Source organism: Metarhizium album (genome assembly GCF_000804445.1).
Source record: "Metarhizium album ARSEF 1941 chromosome Unknown scaffold_10, whole genome shotgun sequence".
NCBI lineage: Eukaryota > Fungi > Ascomycota > Sordariomycetes > Hypocreales > Clavicipitaceae > Metarhizium > Metarhizium album.
The window spans coordinates 472183-497734 of NW_024467584.1; the positions used below are offsets into that span (position 1 = coordinate 472183).

The 25552-nt window shown below is 52.5% G+C and overlaps 8 protein-coding genes across 8 annotated transcripts; 1 reads left to right on the forward strand and 7 right to left on the reverse strand.

The window, feature by feature from the left end:
* Positions 1–330: 330 nt before the first annotated feature.
* On the reverse strand, positions 331–1791 carry MAM_04574 (Prolyl 4-hydroxylase, alpha subunit; the record flags this gene model as incomplete). The annotated part of the gene is made up of 1 exon (XM_040823372.1): positions 331–1791. One exon carries the CDS (start codon positions 1789–1791, stop codon positions 331–333), a length of 1461 nt encoding a protein of 486 aa, XP_040678625.1.
* A 980-nt stretch (positions 1792–2771) lies between these two features.
* On the reverse strand, positions 2772–3992 carry MAM_04575 (Aromatic-ring hydroxylase-like protein; the record flags this gene model as incomplete). Its single annotated transcript, XM_040823373.1, has 1 exon — positions 2772–3992. The coding sequence occupies one exon, from the start codon at positions 3990–3992 to the stop codon at positions 2772–2774; it is 1221 nt and encodes a 406-aa protein (XP_040678626.1).
* Positions 3993–8886: 4894 nt separating this feature from the next.
* On the reverse strand, positions 8887–10893 carry MAM_04576 (uncharacterized protein; the record flags this gene model as incomplete). Its single annotated transcript, XM_040823374.1, has 5 exons — positions 8887–9104; positions 9172–9631; positions 9692–9791; positions 9846–10758; positions 10818–10893. 5 exons carry the CDS (start codon positions 10891–10893, stop codon positions 8887–8889), a joined length of 1767 nt encoding a protein of 588 aa, XP_040678627.1.
* A 794-nt stretch (positions 10894–11687) lies between these two features.
* MAM_04577 (uncharacterized protein) lies at positions 11688–12455 on the forward strand (the record flags this gene model as incomplete). Its single annotated transcript, XM_040823375.1, has 1 exon — positions 11688–12455. One exon carries the CDS (start codon positions 11688–11690, stop codon positions 12453–12455), a length of 768 nt encoding a protein of 255 aa, XP_040678628.1.
* Positions 12456–13828: 1373 nt separating this feature from the next.
* MAM_04578 (uncharacterized protein) lies at positions 13829–15167 on the reverse strand (the record flags this gene model as incomplete). Its single annotated transcript, XM_040823376.1, has 2 exons — positions 13829–14588; positions 14785–15167. 2 exons carry the CDS (start codon positions 15165–15167, stop codon positions 13829–13831), a joined length of 1143 nt encoding a protein of 380 aa, XP_040678629.1.
* A 2074-nt stretch (positions 15168–17241) lies between these two features.
* MAM_04579 (pyruvate decarboxylase) lies at positions 17242–18966 on the reverse strand (the record flags this gene model as incomplete). Its single annotated transcript, XM_040823377.1, has 1 exon — positions 17242–18966. One exon carries the CDS (start codon positions 18964–18966, stop codon positions 17242–17244), a length of 1725 nt encoding a protein of 574 aa, XP_040678630.1.
* A 1786-nt stretch (positions 18967–20752) lies between these two features.
* On the reverse strand, positions 20753–21481 carry MAM_04580 (NlpC/P60-like cell-wall peptidase; the record flags this gene model as incomplete). The annotated part of the gene is made up of 1 exon (XM_040823378.1): positions 20753–21481. One exon carries the CDS (start codon positions 21479–21481, stop codon positions 20753–20755), a length of 729 nt encoding a protein of 242 aa, XP_040678631.1.
* A 2292-nt stretch (positions 21482–23773) lies between these two features.
* On the reverse strand, positions 23774–24289 carry MAM_04581 (uncharacterized protein; the record flags this gene model as incomplete). Its single annotated transcript, XM_040823379.1, has 2 exons — positions 23774–24232; positions 24278–24289. The coding sequence occupies 2 exons, from the start codon at positions 24287–24289 to the stop codon at positions 23774–23776; spliced, it is 471 nt and encodes a 156-aa protein (XP_040678632.1).
* Between the last annotated feature and the right edge of the window lie 1263 nt (positions 24290–25552).

The following is a 25552-nucleotide window of genomic DNA, read 5'->3' on the forward strand; positions in this document are numbered from 1 at the left end:
CGGTTCCAACTTCCTGGCACTGCCAGCCTTTGTCGGCCGCGACGAGGTAGAGAAGGACAAAAACCCTGGACATCAGGCACTGGACGAGTCCATCCGACGTTTCTTCTCAGCTACTGGTCATTGTGTCGCCATCTGGCTCCTTGACCTGGTGCCGCCAGCTCGTTTGCCGGGGCCATGTCTCCGTACACGGTTCGAGCCCATGTGAAGTTGGACTCGTGGTGCGGGATTGCACAAGTCTATCGTGCGTGTTCGGAATTCCAGACAGGCCGTGTGCTCCAGCGTGGTTGCCCCCGTCACGGTCATGACGCATGTCTGATTTTATCCTGATTGCTATTCCTCAGATGGCTCGACGTCGTACTCAATGTCTGTCCTGATGATGTACTTGGCTCCCTTGCGTACACTCGTCCCCTCATGCAATAATGCCCCTTTGGTCTCGCCATGAGGGAAAACGGCGACACCTCCCATGACCGGCCGCACAGGGTAGGCGTTGAGTGTTCCCTCGCGTTGTGCCGGCATGTAAAACGTTGTTTCTCCGCCTCCAAACTCGTCATTGAGATACAGCAGGAAAGTGAATAGCGAGCTTTGCTTCTTCTCCGCGGGTGAGTCGTCGTATACGTATGTGTCGTCGGGGCGAATTCCTGAGGGCGGCCAGGCCCCGTCGATATGGCATCGATACTCGGCCCCGGGGACGTAGCGATAGACCCGGAACCGTCTGTTCACACCGCGGCACCGGCGACCATTGAGCGACGCGGGCACAAAGGGAGCCATGCGTGCCCAGAGCTTGTCGTGAAACGCGGCATCTACGACCCAGTAGAAGTTGTGGGCCAGCACGCTGGCATCTCCGCCCTCGCGCACGGGGACGTCGGGCAGGAAACCGACGCTCTCTGCCGTGGCGACGATGGCCTTGCATTCCTCCGGTGAGAGGACGCCCGTCGCGAGACCGAGATGGGGAACGCTGGGGTGCTTGTGGTATGTTATTCCCGCATGCGGTTGAGACAGGTCAACGGTATCAGGTTCTGTGGTGTACAGGATGGCTGGGTGGTGGTTTGGCGGTTTCCTGGCATGTCCCGGCGTCGTTTCGACAACTCGGACGCGAGAAGAGAGCGAGTCGGGCGCCGAGGACAAGACTGACTTGTCCAGGACTGAGGCGTAGACTTGGTGTGGTTCTGTCCGTGGTCGCAAGTCCCAGGTAGGCTGCAAGGCTATGTGAGGGGACAACTGAGAGGGAAGCTTTGCCTCTGGGTTGCCATCGACAGGGCAGCTGACGCGCATCACGGCATCAAGGACTGCCAAAAGCTCCTTGTCTTTGTCAGAGCGGTTGGGGTTGACGATGCTTGCGCCGTTGGGCTGCGTCACAACGTCCAGATCCCGAACCCAGCGACAAAGGGCACCCAGCTTCGGTTCTTCGCCTCGCAGTCGCATTTCAGCCAGCAAGATCTTGGCCTCGAGGTATTTTTCGTCGGCGAGCGCGGCTGTGACCCGACCGGTGAGGTTTGCGCCCTCGGCCGAGTTGACGCCCGTGGTACATGATTGCCGGAAGTCGTAGACGGCGGTTCGCAAGTTTCTGCACAGCTTCGACTTTGTGAGGCTTGGGTATTGTGCCAAGGTCGTCAAGGTCTCGATTGTGATGGCGAGCTCTTCGTCCGAGATGACGGTCTGCAAGATTTTGGGTTCAGACTGTGTGGCATCGCCATCGGGGGGTGGCGTCACAATGGTTGCGGTCTTGACATGCTTCTTGGGCAATTGGGCCTGAAGCTTTCTCTTTCGCTTGGCAGATCTGGATTGAGGCATTGGTACGGCGGTGGCAGTTGAATGGAAGTATCAAGTATCAAGAAAACTCCACGTATCGCAAAACTCGACTCCTCATCCACGGTGCGGGTTGGCGGATCCACTCAGCTTCCTTCGTCCAAGGCGAAGATGCGGCAGACATACAATCTGCAATTTTATTTTTGGAAAAGCAGCAGGAGCGAGGTGAATGATATATTACATTGTCACCGTGAAACAGAACGATATGTGCTTCTGTGCCTGCACTGATCTTCGGATCTATTGTTTCCAGCTTTGCACGGTTTGTGTCATCCTCGTCGCGTCCAACGCCTCCATACCCTACACTCGAGCGTCGTTTCCAAGTCCCTTCCTTTGATGGCGACAGTTTGGTTCCGTCTGAAAGCAGTGTGTCGGCATCAATTGCATTGGAATTCCTTCCAAGCAGTCTAGTCATTCTGTACTCCAACGTCGCTGTGAGAGCTAGCAATACGTACTTGCTTGGGTTCTCTACGAGACGAAACATAACTGGGCTGGCTTCCTGCCTTGCCTTTACTCCGTACCTTGTCACCGAATATTTCTCTTCTTTCAAAGAAACCTGGATGGCCCGTACAAAACACTCGGATTCCTTTGATGGGCCCGTGCGTCGAAGCAGCTGTGCATTTTTACAGGAGTCATCCTGTTCAACACTCGCTTCATCGACTTCGTCGCTTTGCGTACCGACGACCAGCATCCACGCGGCGCAGAACCACAATGGGATTCTTTTCCAGCCAGCTCTTCAAGCGCATTCCGTACCCTAAGGGATCCTGCTCGGACAAGACTGTCGTCATCTCCGGCGGCAATAGTGGCCTTGGCAGAGAAGCAGCGCGGCATTCTGTGCGAATGGGCGCCAGCAAATTGGTTCTCGCCGTGCGCAGCGTGACCAAAGGCGACGAGACCAAGCTCGACATTGAAAGCACGACGAAATGCGCCAAGGACGTCATTGAGGTTTGGGAAATCGACATGGCCAGCTACGTGAGCGTGCAGAAATTTGCAGACCGGCTCGACAAGCAGCTCGATCGAGTGGACATGTTTCTCGCCAACGCGGGCATCGCGCCGGGCAAATACAAGACGACCGAAGACGACGAACCGTCCATGGTGGTCAACGTCGTCTCGACCTTCCTCCTCGCCGCCCTCGTAATGCCCAAGCTCAAGGCCACGGCAGCCCGGTTCCAGACTTGGCCTACGCAAGCTCTGCCGCACACGGCCACACCACATTGCCCCAGAAGTCGGCTCCCGAGGGCCAACTCCTTGCAACGGTAAGCGACAAAGCCACTCCGCAGACGTACTGGGCCGAGATGTACGCTGTTTCGAAGCTGCTCGAGATCTTTGGCGTTCGCGCTTTTGCCGAGGAGCACCCAGCGGGAGGCTGTCCCAAGAGCTTGCGTCGCCCCGTTGCCGGATGTTGGCGTAAGACTGTGAGCACTATCGCCGACTTGCACCACACGACCGCCATGAGAAGTCCATTCCCGACGCAAATCGCGCCAGAGCAGAGGCCGGTGGATGATGCCTTTTTCCGGCGAGGCGCGGATGAGGGCTGCAACAGCTGGGTCCCAGTCAGGGGCTCTCAACAGAGCCTTGACGACTTCTTCTACCCCGTTGTCCGGGCCCCTGGTCTCCGTTGGTGCTCCCACCTCGTCTCGCGGCGTGAATCCCCATCCCACGAGGTCGTCCGAGATCCAGATACCAATGTGCATTCTGGGACCAAGCCAGTACACCCACGTTGTAGCCAAATCACCCCATCCCTCGCGGACCAACTCGTCCTTCTTGGCCATCTCTCGCGGAAACGATGTGCGATAAACAGACATGCTGCTGGACCTGGGGAACGTAGGCTCTTCTCCACAGACCTGCAACTCGGATCTCGATCTCAACCCATCTGCGGCAACAACGACGTCGGCAAGCCCGTTATCACCGTTCTCGAGCACGACACCGCCTTTGCCAGCGACGTCAAATTCAAAGTATCGAGCGACATGCTTTCCGTGACTGGCCGTGAAGCCAAGCTTGGCAACCTGCCGGAGAAACATGCGGTACAACTGCTGTCGAATCTGGGCTGCTGCTACGAACGGGCCGGTGCGGGAAGCAACATGCTCTGGCTCGTTGAAATTCGGAACCGGAGGCCCGTATATATGCTCTTCGCGGCGCTTTTTATAGCTCATACCAGCATGAACTTGCTCTTGCTCCATGTCTCGCATCAGGTCCGGCCAGTGCCGGAACACGGCCACAGTCGAAGGCTGGATGACGATGATATCGCCTACACGGCTCTCAGTATAGAACACTCACGGCGGAGGCGGACAGCTCACACCGCAGTAAACAGGGCCTTGCTGCCTTTCCAGGATGCCCACGATGTTGTGGCCTTTCTCCGGCACTCCAACGCCGACACCAGGCCGCCCATGCCGGTCTCTGGATGCCGCTCCGGCAGCCTTGGAGCATCTACATGGCCATTCCGGCCGGGAGAATGAACTGTCGTCCAGCGTTCCGGATCAAACTTGTGCTTGTCCCCGGCGACGTTGTGTCCGAAAAGCAATGGAGCCATGATGACGAGACTGGACTGGAAAACCGTGCAAGGGACGCGCTCACGGAGTAAGCTTCTATGGATATGAATAGGACGGGGTGGAGACTGCCTTTATTGCGTCTTATGCCACAGCCAGGGGGACGGTAGGCTGTAGTACCTTCGGGATGGAGATGTCGCTTTTCTCACCGCGTCTAATTGCCCGATGGCGCGCAGGCAATTCCAGCTCACACCGACGACGCCTTGTTTTTTTTCTTCCCTGGGATGGTGGGCTTCCAGGGCATATATTTTTTCGTCTCTTCGTTCTCTTTGTCAATTTTCTCCATCATCATCATCTTCGTACTCTTCGTCTTCTCCAGTATCCTTTGTGTTACATCCCCATTTTGTCTGACCGGACTTTTGTTCATATTCGCCTTTCAAAGACAATCCGTTGCCGCGGGATTCGCAGACATGGCTCCCCTGGCTCTGGACGTGGAGGATGTGCCTCTAACAAAGCACAAGGGTGATATATGCAAATCAACAAGGCTCTGGACCTCGGCTCATTTAAATACTATCTCAAGGCCCAACTGTCTCACCTGCCTGCGATAACAGACGTAGAGAGAATTATTACTTAGGTTATCCGCGTGCTGGGTCAGAACGCCGGAAAGGTCTGGCACATTCGTCTAGTACGTCACCAAGAAGAACTGGACTGACGGGGAGCAACAGTTCACGCTCCAAGGCACCAACACGTACATCGTTGAGACTGGTCGCCACAGGCTCCTCATCGACATTGGCCAGGGGATCAAAGAATGGGCCGGGTTTTTGGCCTCGGTGCTTGAGACGGAAAACGCGTGCTTATCCCATGCTCCCATCTCCCATTGGCACGGTGATAGCATGGGAGGCGTGCCCGACTTGCTTCGCCTCTACCCCTACCTACGCAACTCCATTTACACTTGCTCACCTGGCATAAATCAGCAGCCAATCGAGGATGGCCCAGTCTTCTCGGTCGAGGGCGCCACGCTTCGTGCCGTGCACTCGCCCGGCCATTATGCTATGGTGTCTTGCCATGACCATCGATTTCTAGTCCATCCAATCCCTGCTCCTGCATATTTAGCCATTCTCTTCAGTCTCATCGAATGACGCTCCACGAGACGGCAGCAAGTAAACCATGCTGTTTGCTCGAAGCCGGTAATAGTCGCTGCTGGCTACTCGGACAAGCTGTCTGTCCCCTGCCAAGGGCTTCCATTCTCTAATACCTCTGGGAACAAGTCTACGGTGCTAGTTCTTTCTGATACTTTGCACTAGGACGTGCGTGGCTTGTATGGCCTAGCAACGATACTCGGTCCCTTCCGGATAGACATTTCCCTGAGGACTAAAATTTTTCCCCTGAAAGCGAGTAATATAGTCTTTGGCCTCTTGAGATGCCCATCAGCACCAAGTGTTGTGTCCACAAGCCGCTCGACTGTTGTAACCACCCGTCGTTTGTAAGTTTAGTCTGATGTCCCGCGGTCAACCAAGCCAGAGAGACAACGATCTAAACAGGATAACTCCATGTCTAATCGAAGCTATGTTGGAACATGAGATGACACGAACTAAGCGTTGCAAACAACACTTAGTTATCACCAGTGAAATATGACCCGAAATTCGACAAAAGATCTAGCTCTAGATGAATTATTGGTGAGACCCCCGGTCTTTAGCAATTCCTCAACGCTGTGGCATGAACAGCAGGGCAAGATGCCGTATCAAACATTACTACACACGAAGTAAGGCTCGTAGCCATTCTGCCCATTTTGCTGCCAAGGATAAATACATCTTTGATTTTCCGCGCACAGAAAATGCATCTTTACAACTACACGGGGCATACATCGCCTCAGATGACTACGCAGTCTACAGTAGCCTTGAAACAGGTCGAGGCATCATCTCGGGTCTATGTACCGGCGATTCCGCAGCCAACTTGACCATAACTGCCCCTCGTGAGTCGGACCAAGTTTCACGTAAAGAAGTCTTGGCATGCGAATAAGATGAAAAGTGGCTCTCGTAAGCCCTTGATTCAATCGACAATGTTTGCGTATTGCCGCATCACTGCCTGGTTGTCAGCACGTCGGCGCCACGTATTGAGTACAAGTCTAGTTGACAAGAGATAGACTTTCCCTGCCCTTTGAGCACTGGAATTATTAGTAATGCCCTCCTCGCCATTCGCATATGGCTGGCAGCCCCAACAGTGCCGTGCTACGAGGCTGCGCCAGTTTGACGGGGGCTCCCTTCAGCTTACAACAATCCCAAGTGACCACGACAGAGTTTTGCGCAAAATGGTGTCTCTTCAGCGTCAGGTGAACAAAAAGTCTTGCCCCCTCGCTATCAGAGCGTTGTTTGTCGTTTCACGAGTGCGGATCTAGCACCATGGGTAGTTACCAGTTTGCATTCAGGGGCCCGAAAGGCCAAGATCTGCGGAAAGCAAATTACGGGAAACATGGTAACTTGACCTTGGTGATGATTCTAGGAGAATATCAGCGACCAAACTCCTCCTCACCAACATGCACCAGCGTATAGTCGAAGAAAATTGTTGACATACACGTCATGATCCTCGCGGCAACGGAGAGAAAACGAACCAAGTCCGTCAGTGTAGTTACGCACATTCGTCACATCATCATACAACCAGACCAAGTCAAGGCAAACTCGGCGTCTTGTTTCAGCACAAGCCTCTTCAAACGTTCTGGATGAGTCCATGGGTCGATGGTGACAAGGGCTTGCATAGAAGGCTTGGAGCAGTTACAACACGCTTCAGCACTCCACGTCATTAGTTGTCCACAAGGCCCTGACACTTGCGTCCAAAGCCTGTTTTGCGGCAACCTTCTGTCCTGGGTCTCGTGAATCGTGATCATCGCGCCTGTGTAACCGTCGCCCGAGGCGCAACCGCAAGCCACTTTTACAGGGAAATGAAGACTCTAGAAGCAGACTAGATGGCAGAAAAACAGCCCCTGCCTTTCGACAAAGTCAGATGCGTGATGATATGCGACACGACCATGACCTCTGGCATAAGCTACAGGGTCCGTGGAGCAAACGCTGCAGATTAAAGAGCTACGTTACCGAGAGTTTTGGTGACTCGAGCATCACGGCTACATATGCCGCTTTTGGAAAGAGTCCCCTCGTTCGCTAGCCGACAATAACAAGTGAGAGTGAGACTAACGGTGGCGACATGCCCTTTCGCCTCGAGCTCGCCCCAGGTGGCTTCGAAGCCACCGAGCCCTGTGCGTCGCAATGCCGGCAAGAGCAGCGGGAGCGGCTTGTTGGCATGGGCCAAATCTCATGCCCATATTGAGAATGTACTCTGAATAGCACTGGTGACCAATCCAGTCTGACAAAGGTACTCGTTACAGGCTAGGTCAGTTGACGTGCGGGAAGAAAGACCGGGCTGGAATTAGAGGAAGCAAATCATGACCACTCGCCTGCTCCGCAGAGGGGTGACAGGGATTCAGGAGCGAGCCCGGTACTGAAAAAAGACGAGACGCATTGCAAAGGCTCCTCTGCAAATTTCAGGGTTGGTTGGATGAGATGCCGCATCGTGGGTTCAACGTTGAGGTGCAGGTGACCGGGGAGCATGAACCGGATTAGTCTAGAAGGACGGCAGGACATAGAAACGACACTAGACCAGCACCAAAATTGGCAGAGCGCAAGTCGGTGAAACAGGCTTCTGGCGCGGCTCGCATGGTGGCACGCCCGTGACTATACTCCATGTTCCGTGGCAAAAGATTCTAGTACGGAGTAGCCTTTCAGAAAACAGTGGCTTGGCTCGGGAGAAACGCCTCCGGGCTAAGCGCAAATACACAGCAAGCTGCTTCTAAAAACAAAGCATCTGCTGGCGGGTCGTGGGCAAGGAGGGCTTGAGGAGCCACGTGGTGAGACAGCAGAGACCCCTTACAGCCCATCCAAGCCGAGGAAGCCCATACGTCAATTTGAATGATGCGGCCAGACTTGGGCAGCCCTCTTTCCAGCCAAAGACGGGCAACGTACGTGTCGAGACTCTCTGTCTGGCTGGTCAAAGCGGATATGCTGTCGCGGGCGGGACGCAGCGTACAAAGGTCGAGTATGGATAACGTTTGCCGTAGGCGGAAAAGAAGACGACGGTTGGATTTCTAAAGCAAGATACATGAATGAAACGACAGCTCCTGGTAGTGAGTTGCTACCAGGAGTCCTAGCATCATCTTGGAAACCTCGACGGGTCCTGTGTGCTCCCCAGAACCGTTTCCCGACTGCACAGCAATGGCCAACTATAGCTCGTTGAGTTTGCCAGTCAGTTACCGCTTAAGCCATGCTCGGATCTGTCTGAAGACCTTCTAGGCTGCATGACTTTTGAGCTATCAAAGAGGGCTTGCTACAATAGCCCTGGCCAAGATTCAATGAATGAGTGTTGATATGAAAGAGGAGGTAGGTTCGACCCTCTTGGCGGGACCAGCTGCCAGGATGCGAGTCAACATTGAAATCAGGGCAGAAACTAAAGAAAAACAAGCCGTCGGGGTGAAGGCTAGAAAGTAGCTTGTTGAAGAGTTCTCGGTTCGGTGCTGGATTGAATCTGACCCAGTTAGTCCTGCGACACTGGCTCAAGGGTTGTGGCTTACATTAATCGTCGTCGAACCTTTGGATAGTTCGACTCCACGGCTGGAGATGACGTCGACGGTGCATTCGCCAGAATCCCCCACGACAATCTGCAACTCGCACTCATACGTCTGGTACCGGCCGGCGAAGGGCCACGTACCCTTCTTCATTCCCGTCGGAGCACCCTTCGGAACCTGGACCTGGCAGAGCACTTCCACGCCCGCTATGGTTGCGAAGTCAGTCAGCATCTCCAGGAGGCTCGGCGGGCTCCCGGGATGATGTAGGCTTACCATCTTGCGTGGTCTGTGGCAGGTACTCCAGACTGCAGGTGGAGGAAACAATCGTCTCGGTCCAGTCATCCGGGTCGCTCTTGGTGAAAGTCCTGGTGACTTTGTGGCGAAACCTGTCGTTCGGGCGGATCATGGTGCCTTTCTTGACAACCCATTGGATTTGTCCTGGGACGGCTTTGCCACGAGAGTCCCGAGAGCCCTTGAGGCGGCTCTTGGATTTCCCGAGCGGGCACTGGTGGGCAACGACTCCATAACTAGCTCGAGTGATTCTGGGTCCAAAAGTCTCATTTCTCTTGTTCATGAGGAGACCTCTGATGACGGCCGTTTGAGGATTGCTACATGTCCAGAGTTTGGCTTCGCCGAGACATGGTCTTCGACCTTTCTGCCAGGTGAAGAACTCGTCCAGTTTCTGGAAGACGTAGTCAGAAGAGCCTAGGCCACCAGACAAGACGATGTGCTTCTAGTACCGACAGTTAACGCGGAAGGAAACCGGGACGGAAATTCGCCGACTGTTACTCACGAGACGTTTGCCTCTGGCCTTTTCGAACTCGCCGAGCGCCGCGATGACGTGAGCCTTGATTTCCTTTATTTGACAGTCAAACAGCCCATCGAGTAGTTTTCTAAATGCTTGTCAGCGTACTTGTCGGTTTTACTGGCCTAATGGTGGCTATCACTTTTCGAATATCAAGTTGTAATCGGCCGGGACACCTTGGTTGTCGAGCGCCTCAGAATTGAAAATTGTTCCAGCCATCGACTTATCCGGTGCGGTGTTTTCTTGACCGTGATTACACTTCCACCTTTGGAACTCTTCCCCCTGGGAAATTTTCGCGGCGCACTTCCTGGCCGTGTCCAGAGGCACCCCTTTGGCCGCAAGCCTAGTCTCGAGATCGTTTTTGAAGCCCATGTCGATTAGAACAGAGCCTACTCCGATTGCCGTCACGGGGAGCACTGGCTCCATCATCATCGGCTTCATTGACTGGAGCGTGACGAAAGCAAGATCGGTTGTTCCGCCGCCGGCATCGATAGATAGTACAGCGTCGCCGTTGGCGAAAGGAATATTCAGCTCGCTAGTCGCAACCACCGCTGCCACGGATTCCGTCAATCCTAGACCCATTTGGTGGTCAATCTCTTGGCCAAATCCAGCACGGCGAGCGGCGCGCGCGAAACGATGAACCGCAAGCGGGCTCCATGTACCGGGGACACTAAATGTGAACTCGACTCTCATGTGCGCCCAGCTCTTATTCCAGCTCCCCACCCCGTTCGTCCTGTCCTCCATTAGCTTTTCGACGAGATGTCCCGAAAGATAGAGGTAGATCTGGCGAAGATACACCTCCACCAGCTTGTAAGCCTCGGAGGAGTCGGCCGGCGCCCACGGAGTGTCGGCGAGCCGGGATGGGTCGCAGTCCAGGCACAGTTTGAGGAATCTCCACTTGCTGCTCTCATCCAGATCATGACAGAGGAACCCCCATTTGATATTGTTCCCGGTCGTGTCCTTGGCTAGGACCGAAGGGACCTTGGCACCCTTTTTCCCGGGCCATGTGCGAATAATGGTGGCGGCTGCGTCCCCTGGTGTCATATAAGAGACTCCTATTTCGCAGTTAGAGAATGTATATAGCGGTTCACAGAGACCAAAACGCGTTGACAACCTGTAAAGGTGGTACCGAAATCGACCCCGACATATAAATCAGGCCGACAAGATCCGCCATTCTCGTGGCACGGCATTGTAGATGCTCCAGCGAGTTGACCCAGTCAACTTTGGTGAATAGGATTTCCGAGTGAGGAAGTTGAAAACCTAGGAAGACGAACTGCGAGAGAGAGTAGACCAATTGACAATCCGTTCTAGGCAAAATTCACGTCATGTACGACGATTAAATACTTGTGCGTGGTACCCGAGTAGGAGCATTCACGCGTCCGCCAATGCCGGTGGGAATATTGCTTGTTTGCCCGGCAAACAATCAACAAGGTGCCGTCAGCCTCGTCGAGCACCCTGGTCACACCCAGGCATGCCATACTACGTACGGAGCACTCCGTAGACGATAGACAATCAGACTCAGCCATAAAGCTAACAGCGGCGTGCCGACCCTGGTCCGTCTCCCTGTTGTGCAACCACACCACAGCCACCGATGCGTTGAGGATTCCCATCACCATTTTTATCTCCCAAGTTGCCACGACTCCACGTGCGCGTTCCTGGTGACCATGACTCCGAGTCCCCCTGTGGGCACTTACATGGCACAATGTGGCGCGAATTCTGGGTGATGAGTCCTGCCACGCGTGAGCCGTGCCTCCTTTGTTCGATAGGACGAGCCCAATTCCTATAAATAGTCAGTATGCCACTCGACTTGGTGGGTTTCATGTGAAAACAGCTTTTCGCTGACTATTTATCTTCATTTGTGTCTTTCCAGAAAACTTCCACTTCTCGGACTCCTTCACCTCGCCCCTTGGAAAAAGTCGTTTTACTTTCCGTCCTGTTCTTGTCAGGGTACTTGAACCTAACCGCGAGCTTGACATCTTCAAACATGGCGCCAAGTCCTACCATGTACAGGGCAGCGGAGACACTCACCGCGACTACAATGTGTACCGCAACCGCTGGCCCAGGGACTTCGGTCCGGGACGGTGGCATAGGAGCAGCAGTAGGGGCTACCGTTGGTATACTGTTCGGTGCGGTTGCCGCTTGGTTTCATCTTGCACAGCAAAGACGACGACACGAAAACAAAAACGCAGAGACGACGCGCGACGATGCCCCCGCGCGCGACGATGCCGCAGAGAGCGACGCTGACTCGGAAATCCTTTGGTACGAAGGCCAGGACGAGATAGTCAAGTTTCCACCACGGGAGAGATGGCGAAAACGGGCGTTCAAATGTCTAATGACGAAATACGAATTACTGGATGAAGGCGAAGATGACTTGGAACTGAAGCTCGGCATGCAGTGCGCCGGCGTCGGCACGATTGTTGACGACGAGTCCAACTACCACGTCGACCATGTCTCGTCCGTCCCCGACTCCTGGCATGAATCTCTCAGGCGTCTTGGTCTGGGGGAGTCGCTCAACGACAGTCTCACGGACCTACTCATGGATCCGGTAACCCGTCGTCAAGCAATCTTTCATCTGATAGTGCGTGTGGTTTTCACGAACCTTGACTACCACACCATCGGCCCCTTTTCACTCCTTCCGGCTTACGTCAACGACTTTGTTCAGTCTCTCACCCCCGGGACCGATGACCCGTGGAACCATGGCAAGTGCTTCCTTGCATCGGCATCAAGGTTGAATTCTGCTAATGGCTCATGAACTAATCGGCAGCGATTCCGATGCAAATGTGGCGACGACTCTCCGTGTGGCTTGTGCATCCGGACAAGGCGAAAGATGCCTGGTTCACGAAGAGTCCCTTGGAAACGCCGCCCAATATCCAGCCGCAGGTGGACCGGCTCTGTGACGCCCTCCAGGACGTCTTGGGAATTTTTTACAGTGAGAATTGCAGATACACGCACAAACTTTTACTGAAGACTGCCCTTGGACCATGCATCGAAGTTGGCTACAGGGTCTTTTCTCATTATTCTGACCTGAAATACAACTGGGGACCGGACCCGTCGAGAGAAGACGGAATTGTCACCATCCCAGGCCTAGTTAGGTTCACCAGCATGGAGGGATTGCCCCTTAAGGAACCAACAAACTTGACCAGAAAATATCCACGCATCGAAACGACCATGAGGCGTTCCATGGATGTGTGGCAATGGCCGGATCGTCTATTGATCAGGGAGGTGCTATCCGGGAGGGAGCTGCCACCTTGGCGGCCTCCTCCGTCAAAGCCGAGATCGTCAACAGAGCCGAACCCGTCAACAGAGCCGAACCCGTCAACAGAGCCTCAACCACATGACTAGCTGTGATGCACAAAGGTCGTAGGCTTCGTGATGCCCTCAAAGGCCGCACGATGCTAGGCACAAAGGAGCCTACGAGGCGTCGAGGCATCAACCCCTCCATGCCACAGTCATCCGAGGCCCGTCACACGCACAGACATCTTGTTGTGATTTATAGCCCTCGTCGGGCGGGTCCTTCAGGTGGAGGAACCAAGGGTTGGTTGGAACTTGGGACGGGCGAGTCATGACCGTGGATAGCGCATGTATTTATAACTAGTGAGAGTGTCCCCCGACCCGAGCGTTGGCGGCGAGGAAGTTGCATCGATCTGGATATCATCCTTTATATCTCAACACCGAGAACCTCGGGACCATGCGATATAATATAGAAACTTGAGTCTTTTGCTCCAAGCCCTGATCTGATCCCCGTGACCAGCCCTTGTTACAGGTCCTTCAGGTTGAGGAACCCAGGCCCTTCGAGGCCATACCACGTCATCACTGAATGGGCTCTTCTGCTCCAACATTGCCTTGCTGAATCTGGTCGGCGTGGTACTCTTTCTTCAACCCTGGCCTTGGCCCGGTATCCCCTAGCCACCGTCACCACAGGTCCATCATTAGTAGTCGGTTTCCGGGCCAGGTCTCGTCGAGAGCAATGACCGGATCGAGTTGTCTACAACCGCGTTTGTGCGGTACCCCCCAGGGGCGCCGGCGACGTGACGCGTTTCAATTTCAGAATGTGAGTGGCTTTGTGCAGGATGTATGGGAGTCTAGTCAAAAGCGCCGATACTTTGCATTGATCATGGTACTACCCTAGCCGCCCATCGCCGTCCTCAAGCGCTCAAAGCCTTCCGCCTCTCTCTTGTCCGCCGTCTCCCTCTGCTGGTGAATGTCAGCTGCCCCCCCACCTGGCCTTTGGGCGCTCTCAGCCATCGTCCTCAAGACGCTGATCTCATGCAGTGCTTTGTCATTCTTGTCGAGAAGCTGTGGCAAGTGCCTTTTGAAGGTATGCTTGCCCTGGATCACCCACCGAGTCATTTTGCGGACGCTTCGTCTCCCACCTGTCGAGTCCGAAGCGCAGAGCTCTACGACTTCCTTCGCTCCTCGGAGTGCCTCTTGAAATGCCAGGATGGCGCCATCCACGGCCGACTTGACGCCGTGGTCATCCTCCACGAGGTGGTCGTGGTTACATCGCAGCTCGACCAACACTTGCATTGTCTTGTGACACTCCCGCAGGATCAGTCCCGCAGAGTCAAGCGAGTCGGCGCCGCTGGAGGCATACAAGACACACAAGCTGCTGGAATTCATGAGTTGTGCGCCAGCAACCGGGCCGTCTCGCGCACGCCTGGGACCAGCAACATGGGCCGCAGGGCTCGTGGTTTCCTCGTCGGCTCCCCCAGTACTGGTGCTCCGGAGAGTCTGAGCGCGAGTACCAAGCCATTGAGTTCCGGTGTGCGTCCCATGCGGCGTGCCTGCGGGCTCTGCTTGTGGATAGGCCGAGCATAGAGTATTGCGTTGGTTGGACTGCGCCCTCAACTCGCCAACGGCTTCTTTCATGGACCGCCAACTGTCGCTGTACACGGTCGTCAGCACTCGAAGGGGATGGAACCTAGAAAGGGAGCCACGGATGAAACCAAAGAGTGGAATCGTTCCCGTTCTGGCCCCTGGCCCCTGGGACCGAGCACAGGTCTTCTGGTCTACTTCCTTTGCGTGGCAACCACGTCGGAGGCTGGAGTCAAGACGCAAGGTCTGGGACGTCTAGGACTTACATCTCGAGCGCCTGAAGCGTCGTCTCCAAGCAGTTTCTACAGCTCCTCAGCCGATTCTGAACGGAGGCAGTCCTTTCCTCGCCGTGCCTTGCCCACTCTAGCGAGTTTGCCAGATACTCGCGCTTGAGTTTCTCCAGGTCCTCCGCAATGCTTCGGCAGCTTTCAAGCAGCGAGGGCAGGTTTTCCGCCAGCCCGGACTGAAGCTCCCTCATCTTTTGAAGGGGCTTGAGCAGAGCCTCCAGAGCGCGTACTTCCTCGCACATGGCAACCATCTCAAGACCCGCTTCTTTCATCGACGAGGCGAGTTTCTTGACCGTCCCCAGCGCACTCGCAATTCCGCCAACCACACTGACGGCGGCGGAAGCAGCGGTGATGTATTCCATTGTTGAATACTCCGCTGCCGTCGTGGGCTGTCCCAGTAGAGGGTCAAGTAGTAGAATATCACTTTAGCTTTTAGGAAAGATGCAACGAAAGGGCCTGACGACTGAGATGTAGAAATACAGAACAACAAAGTGCTCTTACTAGAGCTTCGAAACTGTGGGGGGTATTTATGGTTCGTCTAAGCCAAGAGGAAAGATGATATGAATGCGACCCCGTAGCCCGGTGAAAGTGTGTAAAGCCAGCCTCGTGAAAACGGTCGACATGTTCTCTGATACTGACGACAGGGGCATACAGAGGCTGAAACTTGCCAATGCGCAGGGGAGCTGTCAACGTCCCGGCTCCCAGCAAACGCATTTACTGCCAGTAAGCAAGGCAGCGACGGTTTCAATCTCACAGAGCGGTGCCTCGTCGCAAGGGCTCTCCAAGGCGTGCCCAAGGAACATGCAAGAGCTGACATGTCCTCACGCTCGGCGGTATCTGCTCCCCGTCTCAGCCGACAGCAAACATGAGCGCCACAGATCTGAACACCAAAGAATCTCAAACACCGATATCATCGAGGCGACATGGTTCTCTGGCAGCCACTGTAACAGTGTGCAGCAACTGACATGTCCCTTTTCCCAAAGGACCTCAATAGTCGACCACGTCAATGGTCTTTTACTGACTGGTATTTTGCAATCAATTGCTCGAGAAATAGACGTCGTCATGATGCCAGAAACTCCCTTTCCAAGACACTGCAGCTATGAAGCTTTCTAGAAACCAGCCAAATCGGACCTGTTTGCTTGGGGGAGGATGCGGAGACGTCATTTGTCTGATCGTTAGCTTCCCTGCCAGGTATCGCAAACGCGCTGCGGGAGCCTCATTTACCGTGGTCAGTTTGGACTGTCCCTGGAATCTCGAGGTGTAAAACGCCTATTCTTGTCGCTTTCGCGTTCACCTTCCCCTTGGGGAATCGTGTGTAGGGGAATCTTTTTCTGTTGCGTTCCTTTTCGCAGCACCTCCCCCCTTGACCCCATTGTGCCCGCCGTGGATGACTTCCAAGTTTGCTTTGTGCCCTGCCTGCCACGCCACCCATGATCCTGTCCGAGATGACCGATTACCTTGAGCGGAGAGGAGCACTAGGTGAAGCCCCGTGTCCTCCAACTGCTTGTCCAGGTGGTCATCGGGCTTGATCGTCGTGTCTTGAAGCAAAAGGATCCAGCAAACGGCGGCCTTTTGGCCGGATACCCCCGGTCACGGGCCAGCTCTCATGCATATCCTCCTGGCTGTCTGGCTCGTCATACTGTCACGCTGAGCCTGAAGCTTGTCAGCAAGTAGAGAAATGCATGGACTAGAACTTACGTGGTTCAAGAATCTCGGAGGTGTTCAGTAAGGGTCATTGCTCCAGGTCACCATCCCTCTTGCGAAGGGTACTTCCAGCGTGTAGGCGAATTCTTCGGCCCTGCCGAAGGATCCATTCCGTTTTTCATCCATCTTGTACAACAAGTGGTCTCTTGTTCTTATGTCAGCCCCTCAATACATGAGTGTCAAAATCTACACACCAGCTGATCTACGTGACTCGCTGCCCGCGAATGTCTCCATTGGGCATTACGACGGTCATGATGGGAGGAGATATACTTGGACAAAAAATCTGCACGTGGGTAAGTGGACTCGAATTATTACTCTGTAGACGAATGGCATGAATAAGACCTCCTTTGCCATGCCTCGGCAGCATGGAACATGCCACCGTGGTTGCGCCACCAGTGGGACAAGGTGACCAAGGGCGATTGCAATGTGCTTATGCAGTTGGTTGATTTAGCAGCTGAATGACCGAACAACAGTTCAGTGTGCATTCTGCATAGAGGAAATGGAAGACAGTAGCAAAATCTTGGGATAACTTTCCGGTCTCTCTACTTTTGCTCAGACATTCCATCTTTGGATCACGTCACAGTAATCAAAAGCCGTCGTTTTCGTCATAAACATGTCGTAGATTATGCTATAGACTCAAATGGATCCTATGCCTCTCGGCAAAACTCCTGTGCACCTTTCTCATTGGCTGTCATTTGCTTTCATGTCCCATCGTAACGCATGGCTGACTAGTTAATTCTTGGGTTCCCTTGCAATTTGCATGTCCAACACCTTCTGGAGTTGGCCGGGTGGAGCATCCTCCCTCTCCATGACGACCTCGATCATGGACAATCCCACCGTGTTATTCACCTTGTCATTGTCCAAGATCATCTTCAGCTCCGCCCAGGTCTTGGCGGAGGCTGTGTAGGTGTCTTTTGGGGCACCGAAGAAGCTTGGTGCTTCGAGGTATCGCCACCTGGCAACATCGTTGTACCCTTGCTTCCTGCCGTGGATAAATCTCTCAATCGAGTAGCCATCATTGTTGATCAACACGATGACGATGTCAAGGTCGTGCTTGATCATGGTTGACATTTCCTGCGCAGTCATCTGAAAACTACCGTCGCCAATGAACAGAATAGTCTTGGCTTTTTTCATCCCGTGCCATTTTGATGACGCGATGAGCTCCTTTTGCGCGAGTGCAGCGCCCTGAGCAGCTGGGAGCATGTAGCCAATAGACAACCATGTGACATGGCTGAAGACGCGGCAGTGTTTCTGCATTGGCATCAGGCGGACGCCAAATCCAGGTGTGCCGGTTTCTCCCATTACGATGTCGCCGGGTTGAATGAGATTCGCCAACATCTTCCATACCTTGTCTTGCTTGATGATATCATCGCCAGGGGCTGACGATGGGGCAAGAAGCTCATACTTTGGTAGCTCAGGGAAAGGGTCATAGGATTTGATCTTTGACAGATCTAGTTCCTTAAGCAGACGGGCTAGGACCAACTTGGCAGAAACATCTCGATACAGGTCGGGGCCAATCTTGATGCCAGCGGCGGTGAACTCAATTGTCTCTTTGCTTTGCGGAATGCTGTTCCACATGTAGGTATTGGTGCCGCTATAGTGAGGACCAAAGCATAGCGCCAAATCGGCCTCATTCACGAAGTCATGTGTGGGCTTGGCTCCCCATTGCCCCTGATAGACGCCGACAAAGTTGGACTCTGTCTCATCCATCAATCCCTTGCCGAAGGGGGACGTCAGGGTGGGCCATTTCGTTGTTGACACAAACTGCTGTACGGCATCGACAATGCGAAGAGGTCTGGTCTCGCCATCGACGTAAATTATGGGTTGCTTGGCGGCTTCAAGTTTGCTCGTCACCTTGGCAACGACCTCATCCAGGTCTGTGGTGGGCACCGGCTCCGGGACCAAGATTGGCGTCCGCAGTCTGTCACCGGAGACAATGGCATCAACCATGTCCATTGGGAGCTCAAGATACACGGGGCGACAATGCAGAAGACATTTGGCCAGAACGTCATCAACTTGCTGCGCACTCGTCAAGGGGTCCCACAGTCGAGTCTGGGCGATGGTAACCTGTGCATGCATCTGCGAGAACCGCCTGAACTCGCCATCATTCAACGTGTGGTGCATCAGGGTGCGCGCTTCTTGAGTTTGCCGGGCCGGCGTGCCAACAATATGGACGACAGGGGCAAACTCTGCATAGGCACCGGCAATGGCGTTGATCGCAGACAACTCTCCCACACCAAAGGTGGTGACAATAGCGCCGAGTCCCTTGATCCTGGAATAGCCATCGGCAGCGTAGGCGGCATTTAGCTCGTTGGCGTTGCCAACCCAGTTGAGTCCTGAGGGCACCACGTGGTCCAGCATGGTCAAGTTGAAGTCGCCCGGGACGCCATGGACTGACTCGACGCCAAGTTGGCGTAGCCGAGTGAAAAGATACTCTGCAAGCTTGACAGTCGCCATGGTAAGACAAAAGAAAACAAATTTTGTTGCGCTGGGCTGTGGTCGGGTTTAGGCGTCGGCAACTTGATGCTTGGTGCCAACGCGAAGTTGTAAGAGTCAAGATGGACTTGAACGCACAAATGGAGTTTGACGTGTAGAGGAGAGGATCCACTGCCCAATCGGTCTCTCTCGCTCCTTCTCTTTTTAACGTGCTTATTTGCCGGCCCGGCTTGCACCGGGCCTATTTCGGAATTTAGCCGCTGCCCATTGGCCAGATTTGCCCCCGTTGACGATCCACTTCGGCTTTAACGCAGACAAAGGAAAGCATGTACTCCGTACATGTTGCCAAAGCGAAGCAAGATGTCGTGCTTCGTAAGCGGTAGGGAGCCTCTTCCGGTTACGACTGCTAACGTCTTTTTCTGGCCGCCCCTTGTCGTCTGCCGCGCTTGGCGAAATTTCACGTCCGTGGCGGAGGCGGAGGCGGAACCAGCGTGCCGGTGCGCCTTTCTTGGCTCAGAGCGGGGTGCGACCTGATTATTCCCGTCAGTCACTTACTGACCGACGTCGGACTGTGTTTTAACTCTTCGACCTTGTTGGGCAAGTGCGTAGGTGTGCAACCCGTCTTGCACCACCGGCAAGTGCACCCCAGTCCCGAGTACTACCTACATCCGCTCCTCCACTAAAGGGCCGAACGACGGTGGGGCAACTCACGTCCGAGCCACGTGACCCGGCAACTCGGGCAAGAACCTCGGAGCCAGCCCCCGTGAATCTCTGTGCGTCTTTTGGCAGAATCTGTAGTTACTTGCTGCACATCTTGCTGATTCAGTTTAGATGTCTTTCTTGCTTCATAGCAGGACATTAGATTCTCTTAAAATCCATAATGCAGCTGTAATTCTTCCAGTAAGCCAGGTTATGTATGTGTCCTAGCTTCGGAACAATACGTCGGCTGTTTATACGCATCAGCTTCACCTAGCGACAAATACCCTGAGACATCGACAGATGCGTGAAGAATCAGGTGCCTATATTTAGACATGATCACTTGTCCTCTCTCACAGGTCGTAGCGCTTAACAAGGCCATGTGTTCTGCAACAGTTCAACACATCTCCAACACATCTCGAAACTAGGCAAAACAGACCAGGAGAATGAGGGAACCTAGTCCATATGTGCAGGGTTAGGGTTATGCAGGACTGCAACTGATGTCGTTTCGCAACCCAACATCTACCATGTACCCTGTAGCTCAGGCTCTGCTGGCATTCAAATCATTTCACGTTATGGAAAGGCGCGAGAAAAGGTTCGCATTTGCAGCAGTGTGCCGTGACTCGATGCACAGAGTCGTTGTGTATCGAGAATATTCAATATATCCGAGGACGTGCAACGAGACGGCAAGGCATCACTCGTGGCACGATAAATCAATTTTTCATCCGTTTCATAACCGCAGAGAAATAAAGTACCGAGTCTTTTGAAAACGAGGCAACAAGCAGCACAGCCGTCTTCGTGGCCCAGGTGAGCGACGCTGCAGCAGCACAAGGGAATGCTCCGCAGCTGTCACTGCAATTCCGACCTACAATTATACATGCGCCGTAATTTTCTGGTGACACAAGCAAGGCTCTGCATATTTCGACGTTCAACTTGAAGTATACCACCACTACCGATGACGCACCGGGCAATCTTCCAATGGGGAATCAGCGACGAGGTATCGGCCAAAGGGGTTCCCAGAATCATGACATTCACGAAACATCCACGCCGCGCAACTGGCCGCCCGATACAACGACCAGATGGCGTGCCTGGCTTCTCCAAGCCATCCAACCTACTCAACTCGGATGTATCTATAAGGCTTGGCCGTGTACGGACCATCCTTCCAGCCAACAGGACGCTTGTAGGCAACGCAGCCAGCACCGCCCCTGCACTCAAGCGTGTTGTACGAGCTCCTGGAAGCGTCGGCCCACGAGTGGAAAAGCGTGACGTGGCCGGCAGCACCGCCGGTCCCGGGCCCAAGCGTGCCAACCAAGTCGCCGGGCTGAAGCTCAGCCCAGGAGATGGGCTTGCAGATTTCGGGAAGGGTCACGGTGCTGTAGCCGGGAGGCGTGGCGTGGAGGGCCATGGTGACGAAGCCGGAGCAGTCGGTCCTGTAGCGCGTGCCCTGCTGGTCGGGGTAAGTCGCGTCCATGGAGTACGGGACGTGCTTGGAGACCCAGTACTGGCCGCGGGCTATGATGTCCTGACGGCTGATTTTGGCGTTGATGGCGCCGCCCGCGCCGCGGCACTGGCCGGTGACCATGCCGCTTGTGCCCGTCTTGACGTAGTAGTCGGCGACGAAGCAGCCGTCGGTGGTCTTGTCCCAGAGAGAGTCGCCGTTGATGTTTTGCCCGGCCGTCTGGCACTCGAGCTTGACTTGGTGGCCCTTGTTGTAGGTTCGCAGGACCTTGTCGCTGGTCGAAGGCCCGGCGCGACAGTTGACGCCGTCGGCCTCGATGGCGTAGGCGCTGGCTGGCGCGGCGGCGGCGGCGACGAGAAGGGCTAGTTCTGGAAACTTCATGATGGGGACTCGGGGAGGTCGGGGGAGGAAGAGATGGTGGTTGACTCGTGGTGGTCTGAGAACGGAGAATTGGGTGGTGAGATGGATGCTGTCTCTGCCCGAGCGTGTTTGCGTTGATGACGGGAGCTTTGCAAATGTGAATCCCCGGGCTTCTTTTGTACTTTTCATCTCCTCATCGGAATATTCAAATCATGATCGTCGCCACCCCTGGTAAGCCACGTTGCTCAGCTACAAGGCTGTCCCTGCATGTGCCCCGGAAGCTCAAGTTGACACCTGAGCAACGTTTGGCCATGACTCCTTGTAGACGATTCCCGGCTTCAGAGCCATCCTAATAGTACGGAGTAATACGGGGCAATTTGGGGGTGTGCTGACATGTCGTGGCGTTGTCTGATTGGGCTTATTCACACTTGACATTTCGCGAATCTGGATCTAAGAGGAAGCGGGACGGTGGTGGCTGGTCTAATTTCGACACTGCATTAGGGCAAAGCCAGACTGCCCGCACGGAGAAGCGGCATTGCTTTATTAGCTTGGCATACGACTAGAGTCCTGGGGGCACGTTTTCAGGTCAAAGAAGGACAGTCGGGCTAACGGCCTACCGCTTTCCTTATCAACCCGCAGCAACCATGGACCTTGAAGACACCGAAGCCGATTGTCGAATTTGCGCTGACTATGCGTATTCCGAGCCCAAAATCACGGCCCTAGTCACAACAGCGTACAGCACGCCTGACAATGGGTATGGAGTATTAATCGGGAGATGACGAAGTCAAAATATCGAGCTCAAGGAATGCTAAAGATATTCGAGCTATGACAAGGAGTGGGAAGTAGACCATTCATGTGGCCATGCGCACGGTTCACGTAAACAAAAACTGAAGTCATGATCGAGACACAAGTTTAGACGAACCATCTTCAGACAGAAATGACTATCCTAAAACCTGAGGGTCGACTGCGTGTGAGTACGCGACACAAAGAACTGTCATGAATGAATCATGTAGCTGAAATGGTTTCATCTTCTCATCGAGAATGCTTTGAGGCTATTCCTGCTGCTGCTAATTGCGTCTTCTCCTGTCTTACTACGCGCTTTAATGAAGTTGGTGGGACTAGAAGCATTTCGACATGTTTCAATAAACGACGGTCGAGACTCGACAAATCTAAGGAGAGAACCCGACATGTTGGCAACGTTTGGCATCTGAAAATAACCTACCTCAGGGCGGCCTAAGCCCATTCGATGGCTAATCTCGCGCGCTCCAGATGCTGCTGTGGTGCTGAAGGCCAGTTTGATTTTCCCGCTTTGGAACAGGGCAGGGCCCGGAGTCTTGCTGCGGAAATAATATTGGCCAGCTTCCACGGCCAGGTGGCTGTGGGAGCTGGCTCGAGACGCGCAGCCACGACGTTGCATATTTCTGTTGTGTCAACAGAGCTGCATTGGCTCATGTATCGTTGCAGACCCAACTAGGAAATATAAACGGGTGTCCTTCTGTTGCATCTGCTAGACTGCTGCATGTAAGCATCTGGGGTAAAAAACAGCGCTTGGAGAAGACGTCACCCTTCCTTCTACCCTCAGTCTCATGCACCGTCATGATGGCTGCTGAAAATAGACCAGTGCATGTCCGGCCGTTTCCATCACTACAGCGGACTATCTCTTGGGTCGGTATCTCCCCAATCCGCCCCCCATCGACGCGCCAAAACCGCCTTTGCACCCGCGCGCTCGAGTCGCGACGCATCCCACAGGACATGTCCCCAGCGACGAATGACGTCTTGCACGTAGTACCCGTACAGATTGCTGTAGGTTCCCTTCCAAATTAGCGTTCAAGCCAGGGGCGGTCGCAGTTCGTCCGTAACTGGATCCCTCTCGCCCGTGAAGGGTAGCAGTTCACGGTGCTCCTGCTTCTGGTCGCGGTTTGACAGCCCTTCTTGGAGCCGTTGGAACTGCGTTGTCTCGTACACTGCATCCTCAAGAAAGTCACCTGCTGGCCACACAATATGCTCTTGCATAGTCGAGACGAGATGTGCGTGGTCACTGAAAGAGATTGCACGATAGCTGAAAGCGATATAATCCTCGAACCAAGCGCTGCTCTTCCGTCGTGCTAAGCGATTCGTGGCTCAAAGCTTCTCCGGTCTCGCTTGCGAGGTTGGACAACGCCCAAGCGGAGTAGTGTCGTGCGAGGGTTTGATAGTGGATGAGAAGAATACGACCATGCTCACGGCGTCCTGCTCGGCGAGTATTTCGGCCAGGTTCAAACATTGTATAGATGAGCGCCGGCGCTGATAGGAGTTGAGGAACTCAGCGACTCTTTAACGTGTACGCGAGTTGGAGAAATCGGCAGAGCTGGACTGATAGACGGCAAAGGCGTCAACAACGGCGCCATACAAGGTCGTCTCCAAGCATTTGCAGAGCAGATACCGGCGATCTCGCAGGTACTGCCGGTGGAGGACCGAAGATGCCAAGACCAAAGCACGCAACTCTTCGAACTTGAGTGTGGAAAGGAGCTGACGCCGGATTTCAGCAGGGAGACTTTCCAGCGGCGCATTGAATTGTGACCCCTCGGGCACAGATGCCGGCACCGAGCTTCTTGGGGCGACGACAGTACGCGACGGACTCGAATTGATAGTTGTCACAGATGCAGCGGTATCTGGTGAGCGCGCTTTAGAAAGCCTGAGGTAATGCTTGAGCTTGGAGAGGGCTCGTTTCGTTCTGGAGACTTGTCGCTTGGGGAGCCAGTCTGACACGATGAGGTGAGAAGCCTTGCTTTGCTAGTGGTTGATTGTGTCAGTAAGTGGGGCCCAATACGGTCGCACATTAGCTTGCATCTGCAAACGCTGCTACTACGATTTTCCGATTTTCTGATTTTTAGATTTTTTAAAAGTATAGAGTTATATAGAAAAAATTCCTTCTACCTTAATATATAAATTAAACTTTACACTATAATTATTCTAGATTTATATTAAAACTAGTTCTATATTATTTCTAAATTATTTCTAAATTATTTCTAGATTATTTTAAAATTAATTCTGAATTAATTCTAAATTATTTTCTACTTTAATATACTAAGACTATATAAATAGCTTAAAAGTCTTAGAGAGACTATTTAATAATCTCTTTAGTATAGTATATTTTATAGAGATATTTTATCTTAAGTTAATAAGCTTCTTAATAAATAAAATAAAGATACTATTAGCCTTTAAATATTATAATACTAGCTTTTAGCTTAGAGGCTTTTAAGTATTTCTAAAGTATATATAAAAAGCTTAGAGCCTTTATATAAAGAGATTTTAAAACTATTTATATAAAAAATACTAATTAAATTAATTTACTACTTTATTAATAAAATTCTTTAGCAATATAATTAGTAACTAGTAAGCTTATATATACTAGAGATATAGCTTTCTTACTAGAGATTAATATAGCAGTAAAATATATAAATTATAAATTAACTTATTAAGTATTTATAGATTTAGTTATAAATATCTTTACTACTATATATAATAAAAAGCATAAGTACTAATCTTATAAAATTAGCTTTATAACTTCTATTAAACTATTTTCCTAGAGGAAGTTTAACGCTAAAGAGAAAGCAATATATAGTATTATACTAACTTTTAAGTACTTAGGCTAAATTTCCTATAGTGCCTAGATAGATATAAGAAACTTAAGAAATATAGCATTTAAATATATATATATATTAATATATACTTATATTATATTATTTAGTTTTACTATAGTTACTTTACTATAACTACACTAAGTATACTTAAGTAGTATTTATCTATAGTTTAATGCCTTAGAATATAGCTATTCTTTATAAAATTAAATTATAGTATTAAGACTTCTTTATAAATAGTAGTATAAGTAATACTAGTATTTACTAGAACTAGTTTAGTTTTCTATTATAATATAAATAGAAATTAGTTCTTACTTATATAAAGAGATTAAATTGCTTTATACTATATATATAGTTCTAGTAAATAAAACATTAGAATTAAAAGCTAGTAGTATTACCTCTATATAAGTGCTTCTAACTAATAGATATTTTTCTTCTATAAATTAGCTAAGTATACTTTATTTATTAAAGG